The sequence below is a fragment of the Haliotis rubra genome, unplaced genomic scaffold (assembly GCF_003918875.1).
Source record: "Haliotis rubra isolate DU_JTF1 unplaced genomic scaffold, ASM391887v1 Scf824, whole genome shotgun sequence".
Classification (NCBI taxonomy): domain Eukaryota; kingdom Metazoa; phylum Mollusca; class Gastropoda; order Lepetellida; family Haliotidae; genus Haliotis; species Haliotis rubra.
This window is the reverse complement of record NW_025767551.1, coordinates 341477-369232: the sequence shown is the minus strand read 5'-3', so window position 1 is coordinate 369232 and position 27756 is coordinate 341477. Positions and strand designations below refer to the sequence as shown.

Below are 27756 nucleotides of genomic sequence, written 5' to 3'. Positions count from 1 at the left end.
TGGACAATATAAAAGCAATGTTCGTTTTGGCATCAGACGACAACAATATATGTTGGAAGCTTAAAACAAGGTGACAAACACATAGGTGTGGTGTTTTGATTTGACGAATTCTTTTGTAGACGCTATAAATGTTCACTTCAGACACTTGTGAAGTTGTTTTGATCAATTTTCCAGGAGATCCCTCACCCTGTACTTTTTGCCACATCAAAGTTGATAAAGTAGTCTTTGTCTTTCAGTTCCACATTCTGGAATGGAGTGTAACTGCTTACAAATTATCTTTATAACATCGACATTAATGTTTTCACCATGGAGGCTGCCATATTGAAGTAACGCAGTGAATGAAGTGCCAAATTATACAAAAATACTTTGTTTAGTATTTGTTTGTCGGTAATATTTATTTAATGGATGTTTAACTCCAGTAAATTATAACGCATATTTTAGATTTTAAAAGGGGTACATTGTTAATATTCACTTCGGGATTAAGGTACTCGAACAGGAAATGACTGACAAATAGGAAAACTGAGAGAAACTAAACATATTTAGCCTTATTTGTTATGTCCGAGTCGGCAGGCGTTGTCAGTAAACTCACGGACGGGTTTCTTAGTTTTGGGGAATCGTTCATACCAAGTTCCTATGTGACGTCCTTCAGGGAACTCATCTTGGACAACGAAAATACGATCGCGCTTCAAATTCTGGTGATCCTTGTAGTGTGGTTGTTGTTGAACCTCTGTCTAATACGATCGGCTTGGAGCATTTACTCAAGTGATGTGCATAGTATTATAACAGCACAAGGTATAATGCACTTTAACTTTAACCAAACGTGTAACTTATTATAATCATTTTAAATCAATGTCACCCAATCAAATGAAACCAGCCTGCTGTATTATTTTTCTATGTTGAGAAATAGTCTAGTAGTTAGGCTGAAGGGGTCGTTGTCGGCACAGGTACTACAGATATGTATCTCAGGTACGTTTCTGTATACTAAAATGGGTAAGAGTTCCGCCCGTAACCCCCGCTTGAAAAGTATTCTAATTATTATGATTATTTCAAGGGATTAGGGTTTAGATTCAGCATTATGTTAGGGTTAGGGTTAGGATGGGCTTTCTATAAAAAAACATCTATTCTTACTATAAATCTTAGGCATAGAATGGTAAGAAAACGGGAGTTTCGGGCGGCAATATTTCCCTAAAATGTTCCCCAAACCAAGTCAACCTCAAATGGGACGAGTCTAACACCAAACAAGTTGTATGTAGTTGTTCATGTTCAACTGATTGAGTGCTATTGTGCATCATGAAATATTTGTTACAGAGTATGCTCGCTTCATAAATAATGCAATCAAATGCAAATAATACAACATTATGACAGTTCCAATCAAGAAAGGAGGCGGTGGGGTAGCCTTGTGGTTAAAGTGTTTGCTCGTCACGCCGAAGACCCGAGTTTGATTCCCCACATGGGTACAATGTATGAAGCCCATTTCTGGTGTCCCCTCCTGTGATATTACTGGAATATTGCTTAAAGTGCCATAAAACTAAACTCACTCACTCACTCACTCCAATCAAGAAAACAGCACAATGCGGAATGGACTCATCCTAGGGTACGTTTCTGCATTCTGATTTTGGCCTGGGGTACACATCTGTAGTACCTTGAGTACCTATGCCAACAACGACCCCTTCAGCGGAAGTTAGTAAGGCCATCATCGAGTAGATCACTAAGTTACATACTCATTGTTAGAACTCCACCCTTGTCAACAGCCATGAAATTATACATTGACTTACCAATGCACATATCAATAGAATTATCACCTATGTCTACCTCATGTCCTGTGCTTATAATCATAATAATGTTCAGAGTTATTATTATGTGATATACATCAATTATACTTTTATTGATAATTTGTATCCTCACACATGTATCATAATCATTTATACCTCTCCCTCTACTAACTCATCTTTGGCTGTAACAGTACACTGATGTATAGGTTTTCGCCAATGATTTGTTCCTTGATATGTGTAATTTGAGGTCATCATTTGATGCAAAATGGGCATATGTAATAGGTGTATCAAATTCACTTTGAGGTGAATATGATACGTATTACAAATATTCACAAGTAAGTATTTGGTAATAAATGCAGTAACATGTCAGCAGTTGATGTGTTATTCGTTATTCAGTGAAACAATAACAAAATAGATTTTTTATATGTTTTGACCATGTTGATGGTGTTAATTCATAATGACACTGACCAGTGACCACATTAATGTCAAGTTATACAAGATACTGCGTGGAGCGCAGTAGTGCAGTGGTAAGGCTTTTGCCTATCACGCTGAAGGCCTGGGTTCGATCCCCGGTGGAGGCACCTAGGTTCGGGTCCCGAGGTGGGCACATTTGCGTAGTAACCTTGGACAAGATACTTAGATCCACATTGTCTCAGTTCACCCAGCTGTAAAATGTGTACCTGTGAGGATGTGCTGGCAATGTGAGTGTTAAGTTCATTGCGCCTAACAGGCAGCATGGCTGTATGATCCCCAGGGAGTATCGGAAAGTACGATTGTGTCCTATGACCGGGGATAGTAAATGTACGTAGCGCCGTGAGCAGGCAATGTGCCTGGATATGAACGCCATATAAGCGGACTATTACTATTACTATATCTAAGAATGTTGACTATTACTCTGCCTGACTTGGATATATTCCATTTTGTACATCTCATTTGATGAATAACACCCAAATTCAAGTAAAAACACCCCTTTCTAAAATTCATGAATATTTGATCTAGTGGTCACGAATAATGTCTCTTCACTTTTGACTCTGGTTGAACTGGAAGTGCATATAACTTCCTATTTTAGGTGGCAGCAGTATGCTGAGTCAGCAACTTAAACCACTAGACCAAAGCCAGGGTCTAGTAAAATTCTGTTTGGTCTAGTAAGCTCAGCTAATAACCGTCTGTATAGTAATACTAGATTTTACTGAAAATTATGCAAGGAGCCAGGGTTGAGATAGTACTCTCAAATGTTTAACACACAAACTGTAAGCTGTATAATATGAGTGATTTTAACATGATAAACGTTCATGCTTTTTTACATTCATGGTTTGTAAATCATATTTGGAAGAGGTATAAGGCAGAACTGTACAAATTTTAAATTAAAATAATTGTTTTCTTTTAAAGACAGGTATCTCTTTCTGTCAACATTGGTGTCTTGACTCGCTTATGTTGCTTTGTTTCAGGCCGCAGTCAGTCCATTCCCCGGGAAAGAGAACGCAGAGAGTCAGATAATGACCATATGAAAAGAGAGTGACACGTCTGGATCTGACCTATACTCTTACAAAAGTAGGGGATCATGACATACATATGTTAAAACTAAGTATTTGAACTAATATAAATGCTGATGATAAATATCCTTTGCATAAACGTTAATGTCTGTAGATGCAAAGGGGCGGTGGGGTAGCCTAATGGTTAAAGCGTTGGCTCGTCACGCCAAAGACCCGGGTTCGAATCCCCACATGGGCACAATGTGTGAAGCCCATTTCTGGTGTCCCCCGCCGTGATGTTGCTGGAATATTGCTAAAAGCGGCGTAAAACCAAACTCAGTCAGTCAGTCAGTAGATGCAAAACTGTAAAACCGATCACAAAATACGTCCTGTAATTAGTACTGGTTATCACTCACAGTTTGCAGGTTGATAATTGGAGCCGAGTCCTCGATCAATAACAGATTGTGATCATGCACCCCACCACAAACTTCATGTTGGCAATAATGGGACACAATCATAACATTGTGCAGCTAAAACAGGCACTGATTAACGCAACGATCAAGATGATCGAGGATACTTCCTGTTGACTTGTTTACATTGTAGTATTACGTGTCAGGAAAAAGTTGTTTATGTCTTGATTTAACATAACAGTTAGAAACATACTTTCTATTGTTTGATTTGATGTTTCATTATGTGTGAACATCATTTGGTCTCCTCAGTGATTAATAATCACTGATGCAAGCGAGATGGATCAATTACCGGGTAACTGATTATTTAATCAATTGCTCCAGCGCTATCTGTAATACTTCCTATAGTTGGTACATTCCACAAGCAGTAGTGCAGCAAACGTGGTCGTTCATGACCTGCCATTTCTGATTTTGATGCTATCAGTAAAGGTCAGTCAATTCCCCTGGACCATTATTTTTGGCTATTTCCACTATTGTTTTTACTGATTCAGCTTATTATACAGTTGTCATTGACTTAATTGACTTTTATTAACTGCTTGTGAATGAACCAGAAATGTGAATGAACCATCTGGGAGTGAGTGAGTAAGTTTAGTTTTACGCCGCACTCAGCAATATTCCAGCTGTATGATGGTGGTCTATAAATAATCGAGTCTGGACCAGGCAGTCGAGTGATCAACATCATGAGCATCAATTTACACAATTGACATACAATGACATGTGCCATCTGCAATGTGTGGAGCATTTATGGGTTCTTGTCAGGATAGAAACTGGCAGAAGTCCGTATGGCAGTATGTTCAGTGTTGCACAGTTCGTGACTCAAATGTTGACAATTGGCCCTGCATCCCAGGTCAACGACGATTGATACAGAACAAGGCTCTTACTAATCGAGCTCAAAGGGAAAGTAGAATTGATGAAAACTTTATTTAGGAACTGCAGTACAAGTAACGGGTCAGACAATTGGAAATCCTCCACTTGCAGATCATCTTTATGTACGACTGCCTCGTGTTGTGCAGCCATGTACATATCATCAACTTCGAAATCACTCATCTTACCTTCAAGATAGTTGGGCGGTCATACTTCATTACCAGTTAATTAGTTCTTTATTGTCTTCGAGCTATGAAACTTGAAAGCTATACTTGAAACTAGTGTCTTTACATTGTTATAAAACTTTTCTATATCTTTTTACTTTTTTAGAGTATAGAAGTAACTCTTCCCACATTTACCAGCAGGTTGAACCAAAGACTGACAATGGCAGCCATCAAGAGATTCTTCCAGAAGAAGAAGCTAGATGTGAAGTTTAAGAAGGCAGGAGAAGGTCACAAGCTGACCGAGGAAAGACACCCTGCCCCAAGACCAACTGGGCAGATGTTCGCCTCCAGTTCAAACCGACCTCAAACCACGGCAGATGCAAAGAGAGCTGGTGAAGCGGCTCTTGCCAGATTCGAGACAGAAAAGACTGTTCAAGGTTGGTTTAGTATCCACCATCCACTCTTGAAGCATTTTGTTGAGGTTAGGGATTCATTTTGGGAAATGAAATGCAGGTCATTGCAGATACAGAAACACATTTTGTTTTTCCAAGTGAACAGACGGCACAGATCACATAATTGTTTAAGGTGCCGCTATTCACTGCAGAGTTGTGTCCCCTGGAAACATTAGAAATCTGTGATTGTTGGTTCAAATCATGTTTTCTCCGATTATGTTTCCAGGTTTCTGAGCACTCTGTACATGCTCAGGTGGCGGTGGTGTAGCCAAGTGGTTTCTGGTCTCCTCTGCCATGATATTGCTGGAATATTGCTAAAAGCGTCGTAAAACCATACTCACTCACTCACTATACATGCTCGTTGTAATATCTGCTGTCTTGGAGCATGCATATGACCGTCGTCCACAGACAACACAACAGCTGCATAGCTTTTCTAGAGAGTGACTTTATTTTAGAGTTGTCTCCCTTGGACCATTCAATCAAGCCAGTGGGCGTGGTCAGCTGCAATCGCTGTTGTTACACTCGTGGGATTCAAGGAAGTGTAAAATGTCTGTGACCTGCATCACTTTAGGCTTTCCCCCCTCCCATATTAAGATGACATTCCATGATAAAACAGAAATCGCGCTGAAAGTGATATTAACCCTACTCACTCAATGTCATTCACTCTCTTTCTCATTTGCTCACTTAAACACTCTCTTTTTGCATCTTTCATTCACTTCATCACACACTTCATCACTTGCATGCTTTATCACTCACTTAATCTTTCTTTCATTCACTGCATCTTTCATTCACTGCATCTTTCACTCACTGCATCTTTCACTCACCGCATCTTTCACTCACTGCATCTTTCACCACTCACTTCATCACTTGCATGCTTCATCACTCACTTAAACACTCACTGCATCTTTCCTCACTGCATCTTTCACTCACTGCATCTTTCACTCACTGCATCTTTCACTCACTGCATCTTTCACTTACTGTATCTTTCACTCACTGCATCTTTCACTTACTGTATCTTTCACTTACTGTATCTTTCACTCACTGCATCTTTCACTCACTGCATCTTTCACTTACTGTATCTTTCACTCACTGCATCTTTCACTCACTGCATCTTTCACTTACTGTATCTTTCACTCACTGCATCTTTCACCACTCACTTCATCACTTGCATGCTTTATCATTCACTTAAACACTCACTGTATCTTTCACTCACTGCATCTTTCATTCACTTCATCACTTGCATGCTTCATCACGAACTTAAACGCTCACTGCATCTTTCACTCACTGCATCTTTCACCACACACTTCATCACTTGCATGCTTCATCACTCACTTAAACTCTCACTGTATCTTTCACTCACTGCATCTTTCATTCACTTCATCACACACTTCATCACTTGCATGCTTCATCACTCACTTAAACACTCACTGCATCTTTCACTCACTGCATCTTTCACTTACTGCATCTTTCACTCACTGCATCTTTCACCACTCACTTCATCACTTGCATGCTTCATCACTAACTTAAACGCTCACTGCATCTCTCACACACTTCATTGCTTGCTCGCTTCATCACTTACTGTATATTACCGTAGATAAGCCGACCCCATAGATATGCCAACCCCCAAACTTGACCCTTAAAATCAGTGTCAAAATGGTATGTTTCGTACATAGCCGGGGCCCTTAGCCGGGGCAATCGGGGCAAACACAGACCACAGACAACTGGCAGTTACCGATAATTATAACTTTGGTCCACATTATTCAAAGAATTCACAATCATATTGCGTCTACTCACGCATCTAAATGAAGTGTAGTTGACAGAAAATGGATAATATATTTTGTTTCGCTAAATATCATACTTATTGTAGCTTTTTGGTCCTCAAAATTCGGCTTATCTACGGTAATATACGGTACTTAAACACTCACTACATCTTTCACTCACTTCATCACTTGCTCGCTTCATCACTCACATAAACACTCACTGTATCTTTCACTCACTTCATCATTTTCTCACTTCATCACTCACTCATTGTTTCAGATGATCAGAGTTTCCAGTTGGCACGAGTCAGGATGAAGAAGCAGATGGAGGCTGAGAAGAAAGCTATTGCAGAGGCAGAGGCCGCAGGAGCAGGGTACAGAGCAGAACCCACCACAGTAGTCAAGGACTCTGCCCCAGTGCTCTCTGAAGTCCTCTTTAAGTGCCGGAGATCGGCCCCGTCGTCCTGACCAAGATGGAGATGGAAGCGTACATCCACGAGTACCTCCTGGGGAGCCTAGTGGAGGAGCCCGAAATGACCTCAGCCCTCATGATCCACACCCTCAACAAGAACAAGGACAAGGTGAAGGTCGGGATCGATACCCTCCTGAAGTACATTGACAACATCATTGCTCACCCAGGGGAGGAGAAGTACAGCAAGATCCGGGTCAACAATAAAGCATTCCAGGAGAGGGTAGCCAGTTTGGAGGGAACTCATGAGTTCCTTCAGTCAGCGAGGTTCAACGTTGTAACGCTTCCACTTGAAGACCATGAAGAACAGTTCTATGTCATGTCCACTGAGGAGACCAAAGAAGAAGAAAGGCTGAAAAATCTGAAAGAAGTTTTGCTAGCTGCAGAACCTTTAAGGCCTCAGCTTGACCGATGTTTGAGAGTATTTCATGCATCAGGTTCCGCATCCAAGTTCGTTATTCCTGATGAGTTTTACAACATTACACCGGAGGAGTTGAAGAAAGAGCAACAGCGACAGACTGATGCTGTTGAGAAGCTGGGCATGCTCCGAACAAAAGCTATGCGAGAGAGGGACGAACAGCGTGAGCTTCGACGGTACCGTTATGCTTTACTTAGAGTTAAATTCCCGAATGGAATTCTGTTGCAAGGGACTTTCAGGACTGTTGAGAAATTGCAAGCAGTTCGTGAGTTCATTCGTGAGAACCTGGAAGAAGATTGGATGCCCTTCCAGCTTATTACCTCATCTGGGCACAAGCTGACCGATGATGCTTTGACAATAGCCGAAGCAGGATTGGCACCAGCAGCTGTTGTGAACTTTTCATGGGACCCTACTGTCATGGCGGAGATCACTGCCCAAAAGGGTAAAACGCAGGAAGGGAACTATTTAAAATCTGATGTTCTTGCTTTGATACAGTCGTTGTGAGGTTGAGTGAGTCTTCTGCATGCTGGTCACCTTGACAACCCTGATACATCTCTGTGGATAACGCTGTCCCTATCTAATTTTGGTTGTGATGTGAGTCTAGTTAGCAAGTCAGGATTAGTTCTACCGAGGGTGAATTCTGACATAGTGCTGTAGCAAGGATTGATCTTCACCTGCTCAGAGGCCAGTGCTGGGCACAAGTCTGCAGCAATATCCATGAAATCTCCAAATTGGAATTAACCATATCTCAGTTTGTGTTGATACAGTTTATTTGATGTAATGAGGGGCGGTGGATTAGCCTATGGTTAAAGCGTTCGCTCGTCACACCTAAGGCCTGGGTTCGATTCCCTACATGGGTAAAATGTGTGAAGCCCATTTCTGGTGTCCCCCCCTGTGTTGTTGCTGGAATATTGCTAAAAGTGGCATAAAACCAAACACACTAATTGATGTAATTACTGTGTAGAGTTTACAAGAATATAACTGATAACTAATATAGATGAATGAGATTAATTCTTAAGCCAATAATGCACTTAATGCAGCATGAGCACTTTTGTCAGAAATAGCATGATTAAACAAACAAAACACCAATTTTAGAAAAAAGAAGACTGTTTTCCAATATGTCTGCCACGGGAACCTCGTGTAGAATGTGTGATAAATCCCTGTGTAAGTGGCTCTGCAGAGTTGTGTCCCTTTGGTGTAGCAGGTATCTATGGTCCTGGGTTTGAATCCTAGATTTATCATGTTCATCCAGTTTGTACTTTTAGGTTCGTCATCTTCATCCTCATGGTCTGAGAGGTATTATTTCGTACATTTTGTAGGACAATAAAGTTTGAGTCGTGTATGTATGAAGCAAGTTATTTTCGCAATCATTGTGCCAGAGAGAAGGGAAATCATGACAAATTTCAACAAAAAATATATCATGTTATATGATTTGTGTTATATAATTTATAAAGTGTTGTCTCTGAAGCAAATCAGTGTAGCATCGTGATGTTAATGATGATGATAATGACCATGATGATGAATATGATAAAGGACTTGATGATGAACTAGATCAGGATGATGGTGATGATGAACAAGATAATGATGACAGCGATGGTGGTGGTGATGATGATGATGATGATGATGATGATGATGAAGAAGACTGTGATGATGATGATAATAGACAATTCATTGTTCTGTGAGTTGTCGAGGTTCTGCATGCCATCATGTAGTTTGAGTGTTACATTGTTACATGTGTTAAATTTGTTGTCAGGTTACCATGGTGATTTAAATTCTTGGATTTATCCAACACATCACTTGTTTGTAAAGAATTTCAGATGTTCCAGGTTTCCTCCCTTCAGCTGAGATACTAGCATTAGCATGTATTTGATTTGGTGCTCTCTCACTTGATCTCACTGTTTGAGACCTTCACGTTTCAGAATGTTTTGATTATTTACAAACAAGATCTACTGTATTTTGTCGACTCCTAGAAAGTGTTTTATTATCTTTGTAAATGACTTATTTAGACCTGTCCATGCCTTATCCTAGATACTCCATTCGATTACAAGGCATATGTAGCATTTCAAACATTATTTTAATTACCTGGCCACAATTTGTATGTTCTCAACTCTTGGTTAGGGACCATTCATTAACTAGCTAGGGATGATGAGGATGATGATTTTTACGGAGTAGCATGTACAATGTGAATGACCACCCCTAAAATTTATGTTCAAGTTAGTCCCCCCCCTTCTCCCCCCCATGTCACGTACAAAATCATGACACCCCTAGTACATGCATGAATCCCCACCACCACACACACATCTCCCCCAGAACAAAATAGGTGACCCCACCTTTAAAGTTAAAGTCAACATCACCCCCTAGCCTTAAATTATGTTGAGTCCCTTACAATATGTTGATGAAATGCTGTGTTAAGATATTGTTAAGTGAGATTTGGATGATGTTGGTATGTGTGACCAAATTACTTACTGTCACCACTACTCAGCACTATCATCTTGGCCATTCCCTACCCTTTTTGTCTGTCTGAAGTACTGACAGAGCAACATATATTCAACCTTGTTCCTGTATATAGTCGGAATATTAGTGGAAGCAGTCAGAGTTGTCCCCAAACATGGACATGATATTAAACCAGATAGCTAGTACCTGCCATACCCTCCAGTATGTTTAACGGTGTGCAGATCCCAGATAGCAGTGTAGAAAGAATGGAAGTGTGTGGTGTGATCTGATTGGCTGAATCTTGAGTTATATAGTTAGACAAAACAGACCTGTGTTATTGAACTGACCCTTATCTGGAACTCCCTGCTCTAATCTACTTTGTCTTCTTTTTATCAAATTGAACCATAGATGTTCTATATAATCTGCCACCAGCTTAAATTTAGTGTGTTTCATCTCAGATAAACCAGTCATCTGCAAGCAATTATTTTTAATATAGAAAAGAAAAAATGAGGAGAGAAAATATAGAATTTTGGATGGGCTGAAATGCGAAACACATAATGTTAGAAACATTAATTTATCAACAGAGATGATCAGTCTGTTATGTATTATCATGATTATTATCATGATGCATAATTATGATGTTAATGAAGGTTGTTCACTGATAACGTTCAACTAATGGTCTTCTTATCAGCAAGCTGACACCGTGTGAAAGCTTCTGTCAAGATGACAAGGCTTCCTATGAACATGTCTTCATAAAAGGCCAGAAAGCAAATTGCTGCAAGACTGGTGTTTATCAGACCCAGCAGCTTTGCTCTGATTGGCTCCATGTGTGGCTCCATGTGTGTGTGGCTCCATGTGTGGCGGTGGCTCCATGTGGCTCCATCTGTGGCTGCATGTGGCTCCATCTGTGGCTTCACTGATTACCAACCCTCTTGTATTCTTAGGATCAGATTTGCTAGGGAAGGTTACCCATCGGTTGCTAATCTCCCTCTTGTAAGCATTTGTGATTCCCTGAACATACACTGTTTTGGAATCGTTTAGAATCAGTAGTGTTTGCAATCAATGTCCCATCCACTTATGATCTTTTAACAAATGTTTCCATTTGGTGATTCCATAATTTTAAAGTCATGTTTTAAGTTTTGAGGGTAAAAAGTTACGAATGGGTGCACACAAAATGATTGTTTTCATAAATGCTTATGTTTGATTATAGGGTTAGTCAATCTTTCAGCAAACAAGTATTAAATATGTATGATAGTGGCAGTGGTTCCATGGTATGGCTTTATTAGCCATCTTTGACGCTTCCAATTCAATCCTACTGTACCCATAATAGTGTTGATTGGAAGAGGAAAATATAGGCCGCTTAAATTGCATGCTTACCCAATGTCTATGTGCTTGTGCATATGAATACTTTGATTGGATTGTGGTCTGTAAATTTGTTTTTGTATATTTATAAATTTATTATTGACTGGTGAATGGTTCAGTTTGTTATTTATGTACAGTGAAACTTTGTTAACTCGAACTTCATTTGTGACCTGATACATCGTTATGTACTGTAACCATGTTTATTGTGTAGTGGACAGGTATTGTGTGGTTAAAGTGTTCTCTAGCCTGGGTTTGATTCCAAACTTAGATCCAGTGTTTGAAACCCATTTCTAGTGTCCCCATCATTGTTTTGTTGGAATATTCCCTAAAAGAAAATAGCACCACATTGACGTCCTCCCTGTCAAGTATAGTGTTATTGGGGCGATGGGGTTGCCTAGAGGTTAAAAGTGTTCATTCGTTACGCTGAAGACCCGGGTTTGATTCCCCACATGGGTGCAATGTGTGAAGCCCATTTCTGGTGTTCCCTGCCGTGATGTTGCTGGAATATTGCTAATACATGTAGCAGCGTAAAACTAAACTCACTCACTCGCTATAGCACTATCGATGCAGTAATCCAGTCTGATGCAAGAATCAGGATCTAATGAATATGCAAATGAGGTCACCCAAGAACTATGGTAAGCTCTGTACATTAATGCTTAATTATTAATGCAGGATACTAAACAATGTCTGTGGTTGCCTGTATTACAATTTGATTTATTCCAGTCTAAGTAAACTTAGGCTCAGTATTATTTGTTACACTGCTATACTGAGTCTAACAAAACCTTGTGGAAGGTCGCGTCAGATAACCTTTTCAATTGACCAATCAGAACACAGCTTACCAAATCGCGAAAGTTGACATTCGCACATACCTTTTGAACTTTTACCTCCAAAAAGTTTGTACCGAACGATTCCGAATGCTATTTTCCGTACGATCGGTTCCTAGTGAGGCACGCCACAGAAGTGAGTAAACAGTCGCTGAAAATAGCGTTTTGTCAGTAGTCAAGCATGTCAGCTAGCTGAAACATTAGCTAATGATAGCCATGTCAACAGAAACCCCAAAGCGTATATACTGCAGGGCAAATATCTGTGTTTTATGCAATTTTCATTTGTTGGGAGATCAGTGTTGGCGAACGGGAAGAGAAAATCCATTTTGTAAGTCCCGCCAAACCCTAAATAGTAGCTGTTGTCTGATTGGTTAAATCCGTTCGTCCGTCTCCGCGTTTGATTGGACGGTCATAGGTCGCTCAAAGGTTACCTGACGCGACCTTCCACAAGGTTTTGTTAGACTCAGTATAGCAGTGTAACGAATAATACTGAGTCTAAGTTTACTTAGACTGTGATTTATTCATATTTCTGTAAACAAAATGGCTGCCAGTCAATTCAGTTATTTGAAAATTGGGATGTTTATTTACATTACTTAAGTGGTTGGTTATGTCAGTTGGTTTAAGAATGTATTTATTTGATATATTTGTTATTACCTGCATTTCCATACCATAAATGCCATATATTCAATGATGTTCAGTGAAAAGTACATATTCTAACACAGGCTCACACAATACACATTGCATTCCTAATATTTGATATTGATGAAACACATGGCTTATAATCTATTTTAACTGAAGTTTTATGTATATTGCTAATAGAGCTGGCTATCAATATTGATCATAGAGATTGATACTTGTTAACTAAATATTGATCAATTATTGATGAATACTGGAGACGTAACTTTGAGCAAAAATGCCAAAAATGTCTGAAAGAAATTAACATATTTCATATCACTGGTGAGTGGTGACATGTTTTACATGGATTATTAACAAAACAGCGTCCTGAACATAATTTAGAAGCAGGCCATGAATAAAGTCCTAAATTTATATAACTTTTCTGTCACAAAAGTCAATGTACGATATTTTTTAAATTGATAATTATTTATAGTTTTTCCTATTGATGATATTTCTGATTATTGATCATTTTAGCCAGCCTTAATAACTATATATTATTACCTTGTATTGACTCTCAACAACTTGATATGTGTTATAGCTTGGTACTAGCTCAGGAACTTCGAGATAACAAGTTTCACTTTATTCATGATTATTCTTAATTTATTGATTTCACATATTCATGATTGCATTGTGATGGAAGCTCAACTGAGATGGTCTGATCATTCCTTTACATGGGTAATTGCTACATTATCCTTTATAGTCTGTTTGCAGTGAAAACGTACCGATGAATGTCAGTTTAAACCAAAAGGTAAAGCAAATAAAGTGAAATTAAGACTACGAATCCTCATGATTTTACCTTGCCATTTGAACATTTAAATCTCAGAATTTTATTCGACTTAGGATAAAAGTTGTTTAACAAACGATCATAGTCTCGCATGGCTATTGTTGGTTTGTATTACAAGAGGGTATGCACATCAAATGAAACACCGAAAACGACAAGGGTTGTTATAAGTTAACGCTCTTCACATACTGCACATGCATTTGTTTCACTGTTCCAACTACTGCGCTTACCCCATTGCAATGCAAACCAGTATTAGCGATTTGAATCTATGATCGTTTGTTAAACAACTTTTATCCTAATTTGAATAAAATTTTGAGATTTAAATGTTCAATTGGCAAGGTAAAATTATGAGGATTCGCAATCTTAATTTCACTTTATTTGATTTACTTTTTTTTTAAAGTGAAATTCATTGGTACGTTTTCGCTGCAAACAGACTATAGTCATGTCTGTTTGCTCAGCAGCTGTAGCAGGAGAATAATTGATGTGGGATGAGTGATGGGTCTCCATTGTCTTGAACTGATTCTTTGTATCCAAATTAGTTCTGTTATGAGTCCTGTGTCTGTGTTAGAGTACTGCCAAAGACTTGAGTTGAATAATAAAATAATGGTCATTTCTAAAGTGCCTGTATCCACACACCTGTATCCACGCATTGAGCATTCATAAGTGTGTGGACATTTGCGCTTTATAAGTGACATTATTATTATTATTATTATTATTATTACTTGTGCATGCTCAAGGTGCTAACACTGATTATCCTGGATAGCCCAAGCTGCCTTTGAGGCGCTAGAAGGACTTATCCCATTGGGTACCCACTCACTGCTGGGTAAACAATTCATAAACAAACTCACTTGGCTAAGGTGAGACTACATGTGTCACCTGTGCTTCGATGTGGGGCAGGACTGAAGTCCGAGAAACTCTCTAGAGTCAAGCTGCCAAACACGGTCACCCATCTAAGGACTGTCCGCCTCCATTGTTGCTTAACTTCAACTCATTAGTGACCTGGGCTCCATGCACAGTTGGGGCGGTGGGGTAGCCTAGTGGTTAAAGCGTTTACTCGTCACGCTGAAGACCCGGGTTCGATTCCCCAAATGGGTACAATGTGTGAAGCCCATTTCTGGTGTCCCCTGCCATGATATTGTTAGAAAATTGCCGAAAGCAGCATAAAACCAAACTCAGTCAGTCACTCTTTCATGATTAAAAGGTTGTATTGTTTTTGAAGATTTAGACATAATTTACAGTCACCTGTTTTGAATATAGTACATGGTTAAGATATTGAAAAACTCAAATTTTAGCCTCCAAGCGGAAGAATATATTGCCATTTCATACAAATTTGATGTCAGGAATTAATATAAAGGGTATCAGCGTAGGGTAGGGTAATAGGGGGTGGAGTACCGTGGTAGAAAATTTGAACCCGTCCCAGCCCTACTGGACTAGAGACTTGTGCCACATAACAAGCCAAGATATGATAACAGGAATTTTTGGACCACAGGATCTACAGTATTGTAACAAATATGTAAAAACTCTAGAAATGTATTTTGATGTAAGAAGTAAGAAGTATTCAAATGAATGAAAACTAGAATTATGCAATCTGCTTGCATCGTAGTTCTGACAAAGCTAAATTTATATGTTACACTTTAGGTGTTGCAAAATTGATTTGTGAGGTTTTCAGTGAATAGTTTGTAAAAATGTTGTCCATGCTAAATTTCAGAGGAGGTGAAGATTAACTTATCGAAAATATCATCTTTGTCAGAGCTTCATTCATTCATTTTAATAATGCTTGTGTATGTGAACATGCCAGAAGTTAAGATGTCTGCTATTTGAACATACCTTCATTATGAAAAATAATTTTTCTTTTTCTTGTGGTTCAAAATGGTCTCACCTATTGCCTTTTCCTTCAAATTCTGAATAACATGAATAAATATGAAAATCTGGTACATTTATCAATACTCGTGTGTATGGAACAAAACAACCACATCCTTAATGCTCCCAGCTGTATTTGTGATGAATCCTGTTATGAACCAAACCAAAGCCAGAATGTACCACAGCAAATGGGTGTGACTATGCAAAGGGAGACAACTCTCCCACAATTACGTTTTGCAGATTCCAGAATGTATTTTTATTGGTGTGTGGCTTTCTTTGTTCATTAGTACAGTTGCACTTGCATGATATTTCTTATAACAGTCTCTTACCAAGATTATCAAATGATATTTATTTGAGCTTTGTCAAGTTTATATTTGTCTTTTGTTATGCATGTGATCCACATCATCATCTTCTGGGGAATCATGTATTTCAGTAAAGCAGCAAATGCAGTGATTGTTCTAGAACTGGTCAGGAGCCAAAGTCTGTGGAATTTTAAAAAAAGAATATCCAGAATTGTAATTATATATGATTAAATCTTAATGTAGCCATAGGGGCGGTGGGGTAGCCTAGTGGTTAAAGCTTTCGCTCGTCACACCGAGACCCGGTTCGATTCCCCACATGGGTACAATGTGTGAAGCCCATTTCTGGTGTCCCCCGCTGTGATGTTGCTGGAATATTGCTAAATGCGACGTAAAACCATACTCACTCACTCACTCACTAATGTAGCCATAACTAATGGAGCTTGTTCAAGGGGACTTATAGCCAACAGAGTGATAACTGCAGAAAAAAAGAGCAATTGTAGTTAACGCTAAATTTTACATTATTGCACTAAGTGGAATATCAGGGTAACTTCAGAGTCTAATGAAAAATGATTTTAAACCAATTACAGTTAAGGACATGATACTTTTGGACCAATTGGTATTTGGAGACTGGAGTCCTAGATACTAGATGCCCACAGAAATGCTTCCAGTGATAATCAACGGTGAATGTGTTGAGACAGTGTCGGAGTAAAAGTATCTGGGAACCTTCATTGACTCTAAGCTGAACTGGAACTCTAACACTGAAGCCCTATACAAAAAGTGTCAACAACGTCTTCATCTCATGCGTAAACTGAGATCTTTTAATGTTAACTCATCTGTGATGTCATCTTTTTATGCAGCATTTATTCAGAGTAATTTAACATTTTCCTTCCATTGTTGGTACGGGTCTCTCTCAGTTCATCTCAAATCTAAAATAGACAAAATTGTTAACACTGCAAGTGAAATTGCTGGAGTCAGATTTGAATGTTTATCATCAAAATATGAGCGGCAAATCGTGAATCAAGCTGTCAAAATCATATCTGACCATACTCACTACTTAAATTCGCGGAATACAACCTCCTCCCTTCAGGCCGCCGCTACAAAGTTCCAATTGTGAAAACTAAGAGAGCCGGTACATCCTTTATTCCAAGTACCACATCTCTCTTGAACAAATGTGAAGATACCTAAATCAATGAATTTATGTAAATATGTTTTGTATCTTTCTGATGTGTCAGTAGCTCTGCTGATGTAACACAATTTCCTGAAAAGGCATTAAAGTATTATTCTATTCTATTCTATTCTAGATAGATAGTCCCTCCAGCGATTGCCCATATATGCAGAGCCAGTGTAAGATGGGTTAGTTCCCATTGGACAAAAACAATGTTGGACTGCATAATAAATTTTGTAAACTGAATATCATGTATAATGATAATTATACAGAATGTGTATTATCAGAATGCAATGATTAACCACTATCGGTAGGATAAGGAAAATAAAGGTCATGATTATTTTTTTATTTGTTGTTTTGGCTGTTTCAAGGTCTTTTGACAAAAATAATCATGATTTTAAAGACCATGTTCAACTTAAAACAAAAACCCATTCAAACTATGCGTGACTAATGTCCCATCCAATATACATGTGCATTGATACTGGACCGACTTTTATGTTGTTAAGAAGTCGGGGGAGATTGTTTCTATGTTGTCATGGGCATTCAAAATTATGTCCTCCAGTAGATGTGTCCATCATGGTGTCTTTTCTCTGAGGGTTCGAATCCCCACATGGGTACAATGTGTGAAGCCCATTTCTGGTGTCCCCCGCCGTGATGTTGCTGGAATATTGCTAAAAGTGGCGTAAAACCAAACTCAGTCAGTCAGTCAGTCTTTTCTGTGAAAAGATGCTCTTCTTACCTATTACTAGGGATCATAATCAGTCATGACATAAACACAACAATTTGTTGCAGGACAATCAAACTATTGGAGGGTGAACTTTTGAGGGTGGACATTAGTTGAAAACTATTGTTGGTCTTGGGTCTACTATTCAGACTATTGGTTATTTTCAATATGAATGCACATCAACTAAGATTCATCTGATTTTGGGGGCGGTGGGGTAGCCCAGTGGTTAAAGCGTCAGGCCGAAGGCCTGGGTTCGATTCCCCACATGGGTACAATGTGTGAAGCCCATTTCTGGTGTCCCCTGCCGTGATATTGCTGGAATATTGCTAACAGCGGCGTAAAACCCAACTCACTCATCTGAGTTTGTTTAAGTTTTCATGGGTCATAAAAGAACTCTTTGTTATGCGATATGATATTTTGTTGTTGTGTGTTACAGATTGTAGAGTTCAGAAGTTGCATGTTTGACTTCCCAATCTGAGTATCTTAAACTGTCAAGTTATCCTCTTCCACAGATACATGTACTATCAGGAATTGAAAATTAAATTCTGGAATTCATCTATACCTTGTGTTATGTATAGAAATAATGGTTCGACTTTATTTATGTGTTGCTCGTTCTTCAAGTGTCGACTGCCTCCGTGGTGTAGTGGTTAGAGCGTCCGCCCAGAGAGTTGAAGGTCGCGGGTTCGATCCCCGACCGAGTCATACCAAAATACGTTAAAGGTCACATGCAACGTAAAACACAACTTTGCAGATTCTGATACCTTTCGGTATGGACTTACCGAAACAAATCGTCAAAAACGCAAATTCAACTTATAAAGTTGAAAAATAATGCGATGAAAAAAAAAAGCGCGAAATCGGAGTTCAAACGTTTCACTAATTTTCCCCCGACGGGTTTCAACAGCTGGGCTGCGCTCATAGCACGTGCGCAGTGAAATAGGTTCACGCAGCTTGGAAGCGGGTTGTCCGGTGAATACTCGGTGAAGGCTTTGGTGTGAGCTATTTTTCTAATGTTTTGTTGATATCTCACAGGCGCGAGCTTTTTTATATGTCATGACAGTAAATTAACTGTTTATATAATTTCACCACACGTTCTTCTTACCGAGTCACTTTCTCAGTTCGATACTTAAAAGCAATGTCATTATTTAGCGTTGACAGAATTTCTAACTGTGATATAGATATGTCGTTGTCACAGACAAAACTGAATGTCTTGTTTTATTGACACCTGTGTGTCTGCCTGCCTGTCTGCTAATGACAATATTTAATACACAGCTGCTATCACTGACCACATGCAATTTGAACTTAACACCAATCAAGCTATACACCATAAACAAAATGCATTGATTTATGGCCCGAGTTCGGTCTCTGTCACATTATGTAATTACACAGACAGGCAGGTGTGATAGTTGAACACTTGACATGTTATGATGTCTGTTGATTGCAAAATGTTATACACAAAAAATGAGCATGTATTTACAAAACCCAACATCTCTACATATACACACCGTGAGGGCATACGCAAATGAACCAGCCGTTACACTTGAGTGCACACCCACCCGCTCTGACTGGGTTCGGTATCCCGGCTGCTTCGTTTTTTGGGAAGTAAACCGAAGTACACAATATTGCACTTTTGATTTGCGATTGTACGCTTATAATTTTGTTTATATGTTTTTTCATAACCAGCAATGTATATTATATGTCACGAATAAGTGATAATTGTGTTTTAATTATGTTTGATTTTTTGGTTGCATGTGACCTTTAAACTATGGTACTTGTTGGTCCCTGCCTGGCGCTCGGCATTAATGGGTACAACAAGGACTGGTCGGCTCGGAGTCAGTATAATGTGTCTGAATGGGGTATTCATGCTTCTCTGTCACATTATGTAATTACACAGACAGGCAGGTGTGATAGTTGAACACTTGACATGTTATGATGTCTGTTGATTGCAAAATGTTATACACAAAAAATGAGCATGTATTTACAAAACCCAACATCTCTACATATACACACCGTGAGGGCATACGCAAATGAACCAGCCGTTACACTTGAGTGCACACCCACCCGCTCTGACTGGGTTCGGTATCCCGGCTGCTTCGTTTTTTGGGAAGTAAACCGAAGTACACAATATTGCACTTTTGATTTGCGATTGTACGCTTATAATTTTGTTTATATGTTTTTTCATAACCAGCAATGTATATTATATGTCACGAATAAGTGATAATTGTGTTTTAATTATGTTTGATTTTTTGGTTGCATGTGACCTTTAAACTATGGTACTTGTTGGTCCCTGCCTGGCGCTCGGCATTAATGGGTACAACAAGGACTGGTCGGCTCGGAGTCAGTATAATGTGTCTGAATGGGGTATTCATGCACACGCATGCACGTTGTCATTTGAGCGAAATATTCTCAAGCACAACGTTAAACCCAATTTCACTTCACCTCTTTAAGTGTCAGAAGCAGGTATGATGAAGAGGAACACATTTTATGGATTGCATCTATTGCTATAAAGAAGTCAATCCATTAAATTTTATTCCTCTTAATTTGTGGCTCACCTGATTTAAAGTGAGTGAGTGAGTTTAGTTTTGGCAGGGAGACTCTATAAGGGGGAGTGGTCACTCCTCGGAAAGCTCCTAAGCTATGCCTCGGCTCGTCACGTGACCAGTGTAGCCAATATGGCGGCAGCGTAGTTTTTAAGATTTAGCCCGGTATATTTTCAACAGCTGATTACATACGCTGAGTGTTGTGACAACTGAAAACCTACATGTAGAAGATAAGTTACCTATTCTGTCACTTCATTTCAAGTCAAATAATTGTTATTAGTGTCAGTATAAGTACAGTAGCTTTGTAGTAAAGTTTCAAGTGGGCATGTTGTAGCTCACTGGCTTCAATTCTCAGTACACAGCGAAGAAAGACTAAATTATATCGCTAAAAACTTCTTTCACATATTCGTTTAATTTTTAGAAGGGAAATATACCTTTAGTTGAAAGGTGTTTGCAAGTAATAGTGATAGTTTTATAACTAAAAAAATTTGCTAGGGTGTATTTGAGGTGTGTGAAAAATATGACATATCGCCGATCTGCCATTGAAATACTACAGGGCGTTGTTTGAGTGTTTCTAGTTAGTGTTCAAAAACATCTTTCACATATACCTTTAATTTTTATGAGGGGAATATACCATCAGGTGAAAGGTGTTTGCAAGTAATAGTAATAGTTTTATAATTTAAAAAAAATTGTTAGTGTGTATTTGAGGTGTGTGAAAAATATGACATATCGCCGATCTGCCATTGAAATACTGCAGGGCGTTGTTTGAGTGTTTCTAGTTAGTGTTCAAAAACATCTTTCACATACACCTTCAATTTTTATGAGGGGAATATACCATCAGGTGAAAGGTGTTTGCAAGTAATAGTGATAGTTTTATAATTTAAAAAACATTGTTAGTGTGTATTTGAGGTGTGTGAAAAATATGACATATCGCCGATCTGCCATTGAAATACTACAGGGCGTTGTTTGAGTGTTTCTAGTTAGTGTTCAAAAACATCTTTCACATACACCTTTAATTTTTATGAGGGGAATATACCATCAGGTGAAAGGTGTTTGCAAGTAATAGTGATAGTTTTATAATTTAAAAACATTGTTAGTGTGTATTTGAGGTGTGTGAAAAATATGACATATCGCCGATCTGCCATTGAAATACTACAGGGCGTTGTTTGAGTGTTTCTAGTTAGTGTTCAAAAACATCTTTCACATACACCTTTAATTTTTATGAGGGGAATATACCATCAGGTGAAAGGTTTTTGCAAGTAACATTGATACTTTTTTTTTTTTTTGTTTTGTTGTTAGTGTGTATTTGAGGTGTGTGAAAATATGACATATCGCCATTGGTGCTTGTGATGCTTGAGTGTTATAGTTCTAAAACTTCTTTCTTTCTTGTTGATCTTAGTATTTGACAAAACTGGAAAGGTGTTTACAACGCTTTGTGATAGTTCTAAACTTTCTGTTCTTGAGGGGTCTGTGACAGTGTCAGTTAACATTCTGTCAATGCCCATGTCATTCCACACATGCAATAAGATATCTGAATTAGTTACTAATGTAAAAACATGTCTCAAAGTAATTTTTTTTGAAAAAGGACAGCTGATGTTAACATTTGTGTTCTACCGATAGTTTTGCGTTCTTTAACATGTTTGGGGAGGGATGGCCGTGGTGTATCATTTATTCTTTCATTCATTCACATATGTTCTTTTTCTTTTGTTCTTTTTCTTAATTTCTTTCATTCATTCACATAAAATTCTTGCTCTTAATTCATTCATTCATTCATTCATTCATTGTAAAATTCCGACTGATACAATACACTGGCTGAAGTACTGTTAAACGCAGCCGAAGTTGCGCTGGGACCGAACCAAGTCACTGTGTGCGTTGGAGCATGACGAGGCACACGTTAATTAGTACAAATGGTAAAGAAAGCAAGCGAGTGACCTATCCCTGTTGTAGAGCTATCCCTGGGTACAATGTGTGATGAGCTTGACACATTGTACACATGTGGGGAATCGAACCCGCGTATTCGGCGTGCCGAGCGGACGCTTTAACCATTAGGCTACCCCACCTCCCTGTTATGTATGAGCACAGCAAATTTATGAAGAATATCCACATTGGCCGGATGATATGGGGGTGATGACTTTGATAAGTAGGGGTTTTCAATATAATAGACAGGTACATATTTATATCTTAGTTCATTCTAGTATGGTCAGATCAATAGTACATGGTATTCATCGTCAACAGAATCAATAAATAATTGCAAGTTATTATTTCTAATTCTGGGCTTTTCGATTGTCTATATTCAATGGCATTGTATTGCACCTGAATTTAGTCATTGCTCTACGTAACGGCCCTGGGGGTATACACAAGTACCTTTCAGGTTAAATGTGTGATGTATTTTCCAAAACCTTGAACAGCATACGAGGCGGTGTGGTAGCCTAGTGGTTAAAGCGTTCCCTCGTCACGCCGAAGACCCCGGGTTCGAATCCCCACATGGGTACAATGTGTGAAGCCCATTTCTGGTGTCCCCTGCCGTGATGTTGCTGGAATATTGCTAAAAGTGGCGTAAAACCAAAACTCAGTCAGTCAGTTGAACAGCATACGCCATGATACCATTCCCGGTGAAAATATCTCCACATATCTGTTTGAATTGTCTAACAAATGTAGTATGAAACTTGACTATACACTGGCCGTTACCAATTTTTGCAATAATATCATCACCCAGTAGTAAAATGTCCATGTTTGCATACACGGTACACAGTTCCAAGAGATCAGTCCCTGTATGGTCTTTGTTTGTAATCCTAGTAGTAGTAAATTCGGAGACATATACAAAATCTAGACTTATTGATTTCAAATTAATGAGTTGTCTGCGACAGAAATAAACAATCAGTCCATCCATTGTGGATGCGTTTAAATATATTATCCACAGTTCTCCTTTAGTACACGTCCATGTATCGACAAGGAACAATATATACTATTCACACTTTGCTAAGGATCAAATCATGGATTCAACAGAAAACTATGATGTGGGGTCAAATTTGGTTTAAATATCTAAGCTTATTGTAAGCATGGATCCTAGGTTTCAGTATGTCATTTCATCTTGTGGATCCCATACCTGCTACTGACAGGTGTTGTGTACTTGTCAATAACTCGTTCCATGATTTGCAAAATGGTTGATTGGTGCCATGAAAACCATTTTTATGGTTACTCATGTATCAAGTGAGTAAGGTTAGATTAAAGTGACTGATGGCCTAAAGAGGGGTTACCATATTTTTATTTATCCAGTTTTAAATGGATACAATTTCAAATTATGAATCTACGTTTAAGTAAAGTTGTGAATTTTTGTGATCCTTAGCAAAGTGTGAGTAGTATACTTGACGCGGGTCAATACAACTGGCAATGGCAATTGCAATTTTATTCTCCCATGTCAAACCGACAAAATAGGAACTGGAATATTGTTCAAAATGCCGTTTTACCATCTCACTCACTCAACCGATCAACTAGTTTCCCCCCATGATCCAAAAAGGACAGGGCTACATAATTTCAAAAGGGGCACCCCAATTCCAAAAAAGGCATCCAAAAAGAACTTTGCGTTTATAAGATAAAACAATATGCTGAAACGAAACCACAGTGGATGAAACGACAGAACAACAACTATTGAAGCAATAGTATATAACAATGACTGTACTGAAACGATAGCACAATACGATAACGATGTAACAATGACTGTACTGAAACGATAGCACAATGCGATAACGATGTAACAATGACTGTACTGAAACGATAGTACAATACGATAACGATATAACAATGACTGTACTGAAACGATAGTACAATACAATAACGATATAACAATGACTGTACTGAAACGATAGCACAATACGATAACGATATAACAATGACTGTACTGAAACGATAGCACAATGCGATAACGATGTAACAATGACTGTACTGAAACGATAGTACAATACGATAACGATATAACAATGACTGTACTGAAACGATAGTACAATACAATAACGATGTAACAATGACTGTTCTGAAGCGATAGTACAATACGATAACGATGTAACAATGACTGTTCTGAAGCGATAGTACAATACGATAACGATGTAACAATGACTGTTCTGAAACGATAGTACAATACGATAACGATGTAACAATGACTGTTCTGAAACGATAGTACAGTGCCATGAAATGACAGAACAATGCTTGTACTAAAACGATATTTAAAACAAGGCGATGGAAAAGAAAAAAAAATAGAATAGGGTCATGAGATGAAGACGATAAAAATACATTGAAAGAAGAAACAAATGTGGGTGGTGGTATTGGTGTCGATTGGTGCCCGAGTGCAAGGTGGCTACTTATAATAAGACTACTATACGCGGCTGCACGTTACTATTTTAGTAGGGTTTAACAGATTTTATTAGGTTTTGCAAAAATCCTTTGATTTATTGTACAAAGGCCCTTCTTAAAAATCTAAATATGTTTGCCGATTTACAAGAAAATGAAAACAACCATTAAGGAAACGCATATGGAATGTAAATGCAAATACATATCTGCCCGAAAAAGTGTCTTTATTATCCATGTATCAGGGCCTATAATGTAAATGTAATAAAGTCCATTTTTGGCGATATTGCTAAAAGCGGCATAAAACTATACTCACTCGCTTATAGTTCCCTGATGTGCAGATAACATGGAAGATATATCATGATGGTAGCACGTCCGTAACAGAGAACAAACCATTACAAAATGAACGTGCTGAAACTAAAGAATAACGTTTTGAAAAAATATTAATTAGAGCAGAAAGAGAACTTTGCTTAATCCCAACTTTATCAACATATTCAGTAATCGCAGAATCAACATCAATTATATACATGGTATACATTAGCATGTTGAAGATATGTGATTCCAGGTATCTGGGTATGTAATGTGAATATACTTCTTCAGTTGTACGCGGGTTCGATCCCCGACCGCGTCATACCAAAAGACGTTACAATATGGTACTTGTTGGTCCCTGCCTGGCGCTCGGCATTAATGGGTACAACAAGGACTGGTCGGCTCGGAGTCAGTACAATGTGTCTGAGTGGGGTATTCATGCTTCACTGCGGCATGGTATCTCAGTGGGCTAGCACTATAAAACCAGCTTACGTCTGGGCTAGTACAAGCAGCTGCACATACACATACACACGCATGCACGTCGTCACATGAGCGAAATATTCTCAAGCACGACGTAAAACCCAATTTCACCTCACCTCACCTCACCTCACCTTACCTCACCTTACCTCACGTACGTCAGCAGCATGTACTATCGGCTTTCGTCCCAATTAGGATAACGAGCAGGAGTAATGCGTTTCCTTTTATTGATAAACAAAGACAACCATAGGTATTATATCTCGGACAAAATAACAACAATTTTCTCTTCACCTTATCACGTTTACTGCTAATTGCTTCCGTCCAGGGAGTGGTTTCTGAGTTGAGTAAGTACTAAATGAGTCGACTTTGTTAACGGTTAGCTGAGCTTTGGCCTATGAAAGTATAAACAGCGAAACAAATAGACGATATAGGATGCTTTGGCGTTCAAAGAAACATATGGTTTAAACATATATATTTCCAAAAGAGGAACAGTATGGTGCTTATCTGAATACCGCTCCGGAATACAGATAAATTATAGATATAATAATCGTGCGGAGAAAAGCATGATATTAACAAACGATAAAACAATAGCTTTCTGGAAATGTAATAGTCATAAACAGTAATATAGCCGCTTTTAACGTTAGAGCCATTAGTGTCGGAAAATATTTAATACTAAGTGCAATTTCGTTTTTAATATTACAACACAAATCTGCCTGACAGTACAGAATCTTGTTCCAAAGCTTAAATTGAAGTAATTTTGACTATTATTATTTGACCTATTAATCTGTTTTTTAAAACTATACCAAAGTAGCCGTTTTTCTATAATCGGTAGACAAACAATTCCACAATCTTACTGTATCTCATATAAAACCATGATGTTCAAAGAATAGTTTCAGTGGGGCTTGATCTTGTTTGTGATTCAAAATTAGCATTATTCTAAAGTGCCCTTAAAACAGGATATAGTTGTGTATTGAAAAGTATCTCCCTCATCAGTCCCTAGTGAGCTGTATTGAAGGTCTTCTTTCTAGTTCATGATTTTACAAAGTCAAATCTTTCGGGATCGATGATTCGCAATACCTTTAGATAAACTTAAGATATTGTTATATGGTAAAAATGCATCCCAAAAACCATGAGAGAATTCCATCAGATTCGTATTTAGATTTGCAGTTTTGCTCATGAGTCATAGCGGTTAGGCACGGTATGGAGACGGAAAGTTTCCATAGATGGCGTTTAGCCGTAGGCTATGGAAAGAGAGACAGAACACATTTGTTGTGAAAGACATAACAGATTAATCTTATATTGAAACAAACAACAAAGGGGAGAGTGACCGAACGATTCTTACCGGTACTTTTCCAATCGTAATATTCATGAGTGCAAGGTCGGATACAGGCTAACCGAATCAAAACGATTAGTTGAAACATGTGATCAAGATCAGTCCAGGCTCGAACCATATAAAAAGACAGGTTGGGCACTGAGCTGAGTGGTGCGCGCTTTTTAGTGACGGAAGCCAGTCCACGCCACTCAGTTGCCCCGTGTGGTACGAAGCTGCTCTGTCTGATGTTGAAGTTGTAGCTAGAGAGATGGACTGAGACAGAGTAAAACTATGTGAGTATAAACTTGGTGTTGCGTTTTATCTTTGAATGCATGTGTGCCAGTACATGAATGCTATGTGGTTAATTAGGAGTCACGGTCATCCGAACCCTCACTCCTTGACTTAGCATCCTGCTACGGACCAAGCGAGTGGAGCGCCAGAGCTACCATCTCCCCGAACAATGTGGAACGATCATAATTATATAGGTAACTGTGGTAGGGTTTACTAACACCCAAACGCCAGATACGACATGGTGGAGTCTGCGGGTTCTTCTTGAACAAAATGTTTGAGACAATCCATTTCGCTGTTTTTCTTATGGTCGTTCCTACCCTTCTATTCCTTTGCGTTGACGTTTGACGGTAGGTTCCATTTTCGCGGCTGGGATATGTTATCTGCAGTTTTCCCTCAGGATATTTGGAATTTTTGTAATGCCTCGTGGAAATGATTCAGATTCATCTACGTCCTATGACAGTCCGGTCCAATCTCGTCCCATCACTTCTAACATTTTTACTAATCCAACCCGACTTGGCATAATACAAC

At 38.7% G+C, this 27756-nt stretch overlaps 1 protein-coding gene and 1 long non-coding RNA gene across 2 annotated transcripts; both read left to right on the top strand.

Annotated features, from left to right (window-relative positions):
• The first annotated feature begins 493 nt into the window (after positions 1-493).
• On the top strand, positions 494-11741 carry LOC124262150 (UBX domain-containing protein 6-like). The gene is given in 5 exon segments (XM_046696611.1): positions 494-695; positions 3221-3323; positions 4938-5176; positions 7229-7390; positions 7393-11741. Coding segments are annotated over 3 exon segments (1326 nt in total). The 5' UTR covers positions 494-695; positions 3221-3323; positions 4938-4959; the 3' UTR covers positions 8340-11741.
• Positions 11742-15073: 3332 nt separating this feature from the next.
• LOC124262159 lies at positions 15074-27241 on the top strand. The gene is made up of 3 exons (XR_006894505.1): positions 15074-15085; positions 16341-16342; positions 26720-27241. It is a non-coding gene; the product is annotated as an uncharacterized LOC124262159 (long non-coding RNA).
• The last annotated feature ends 515 nt before the right edge of the window (positions 27242-27756 follow it).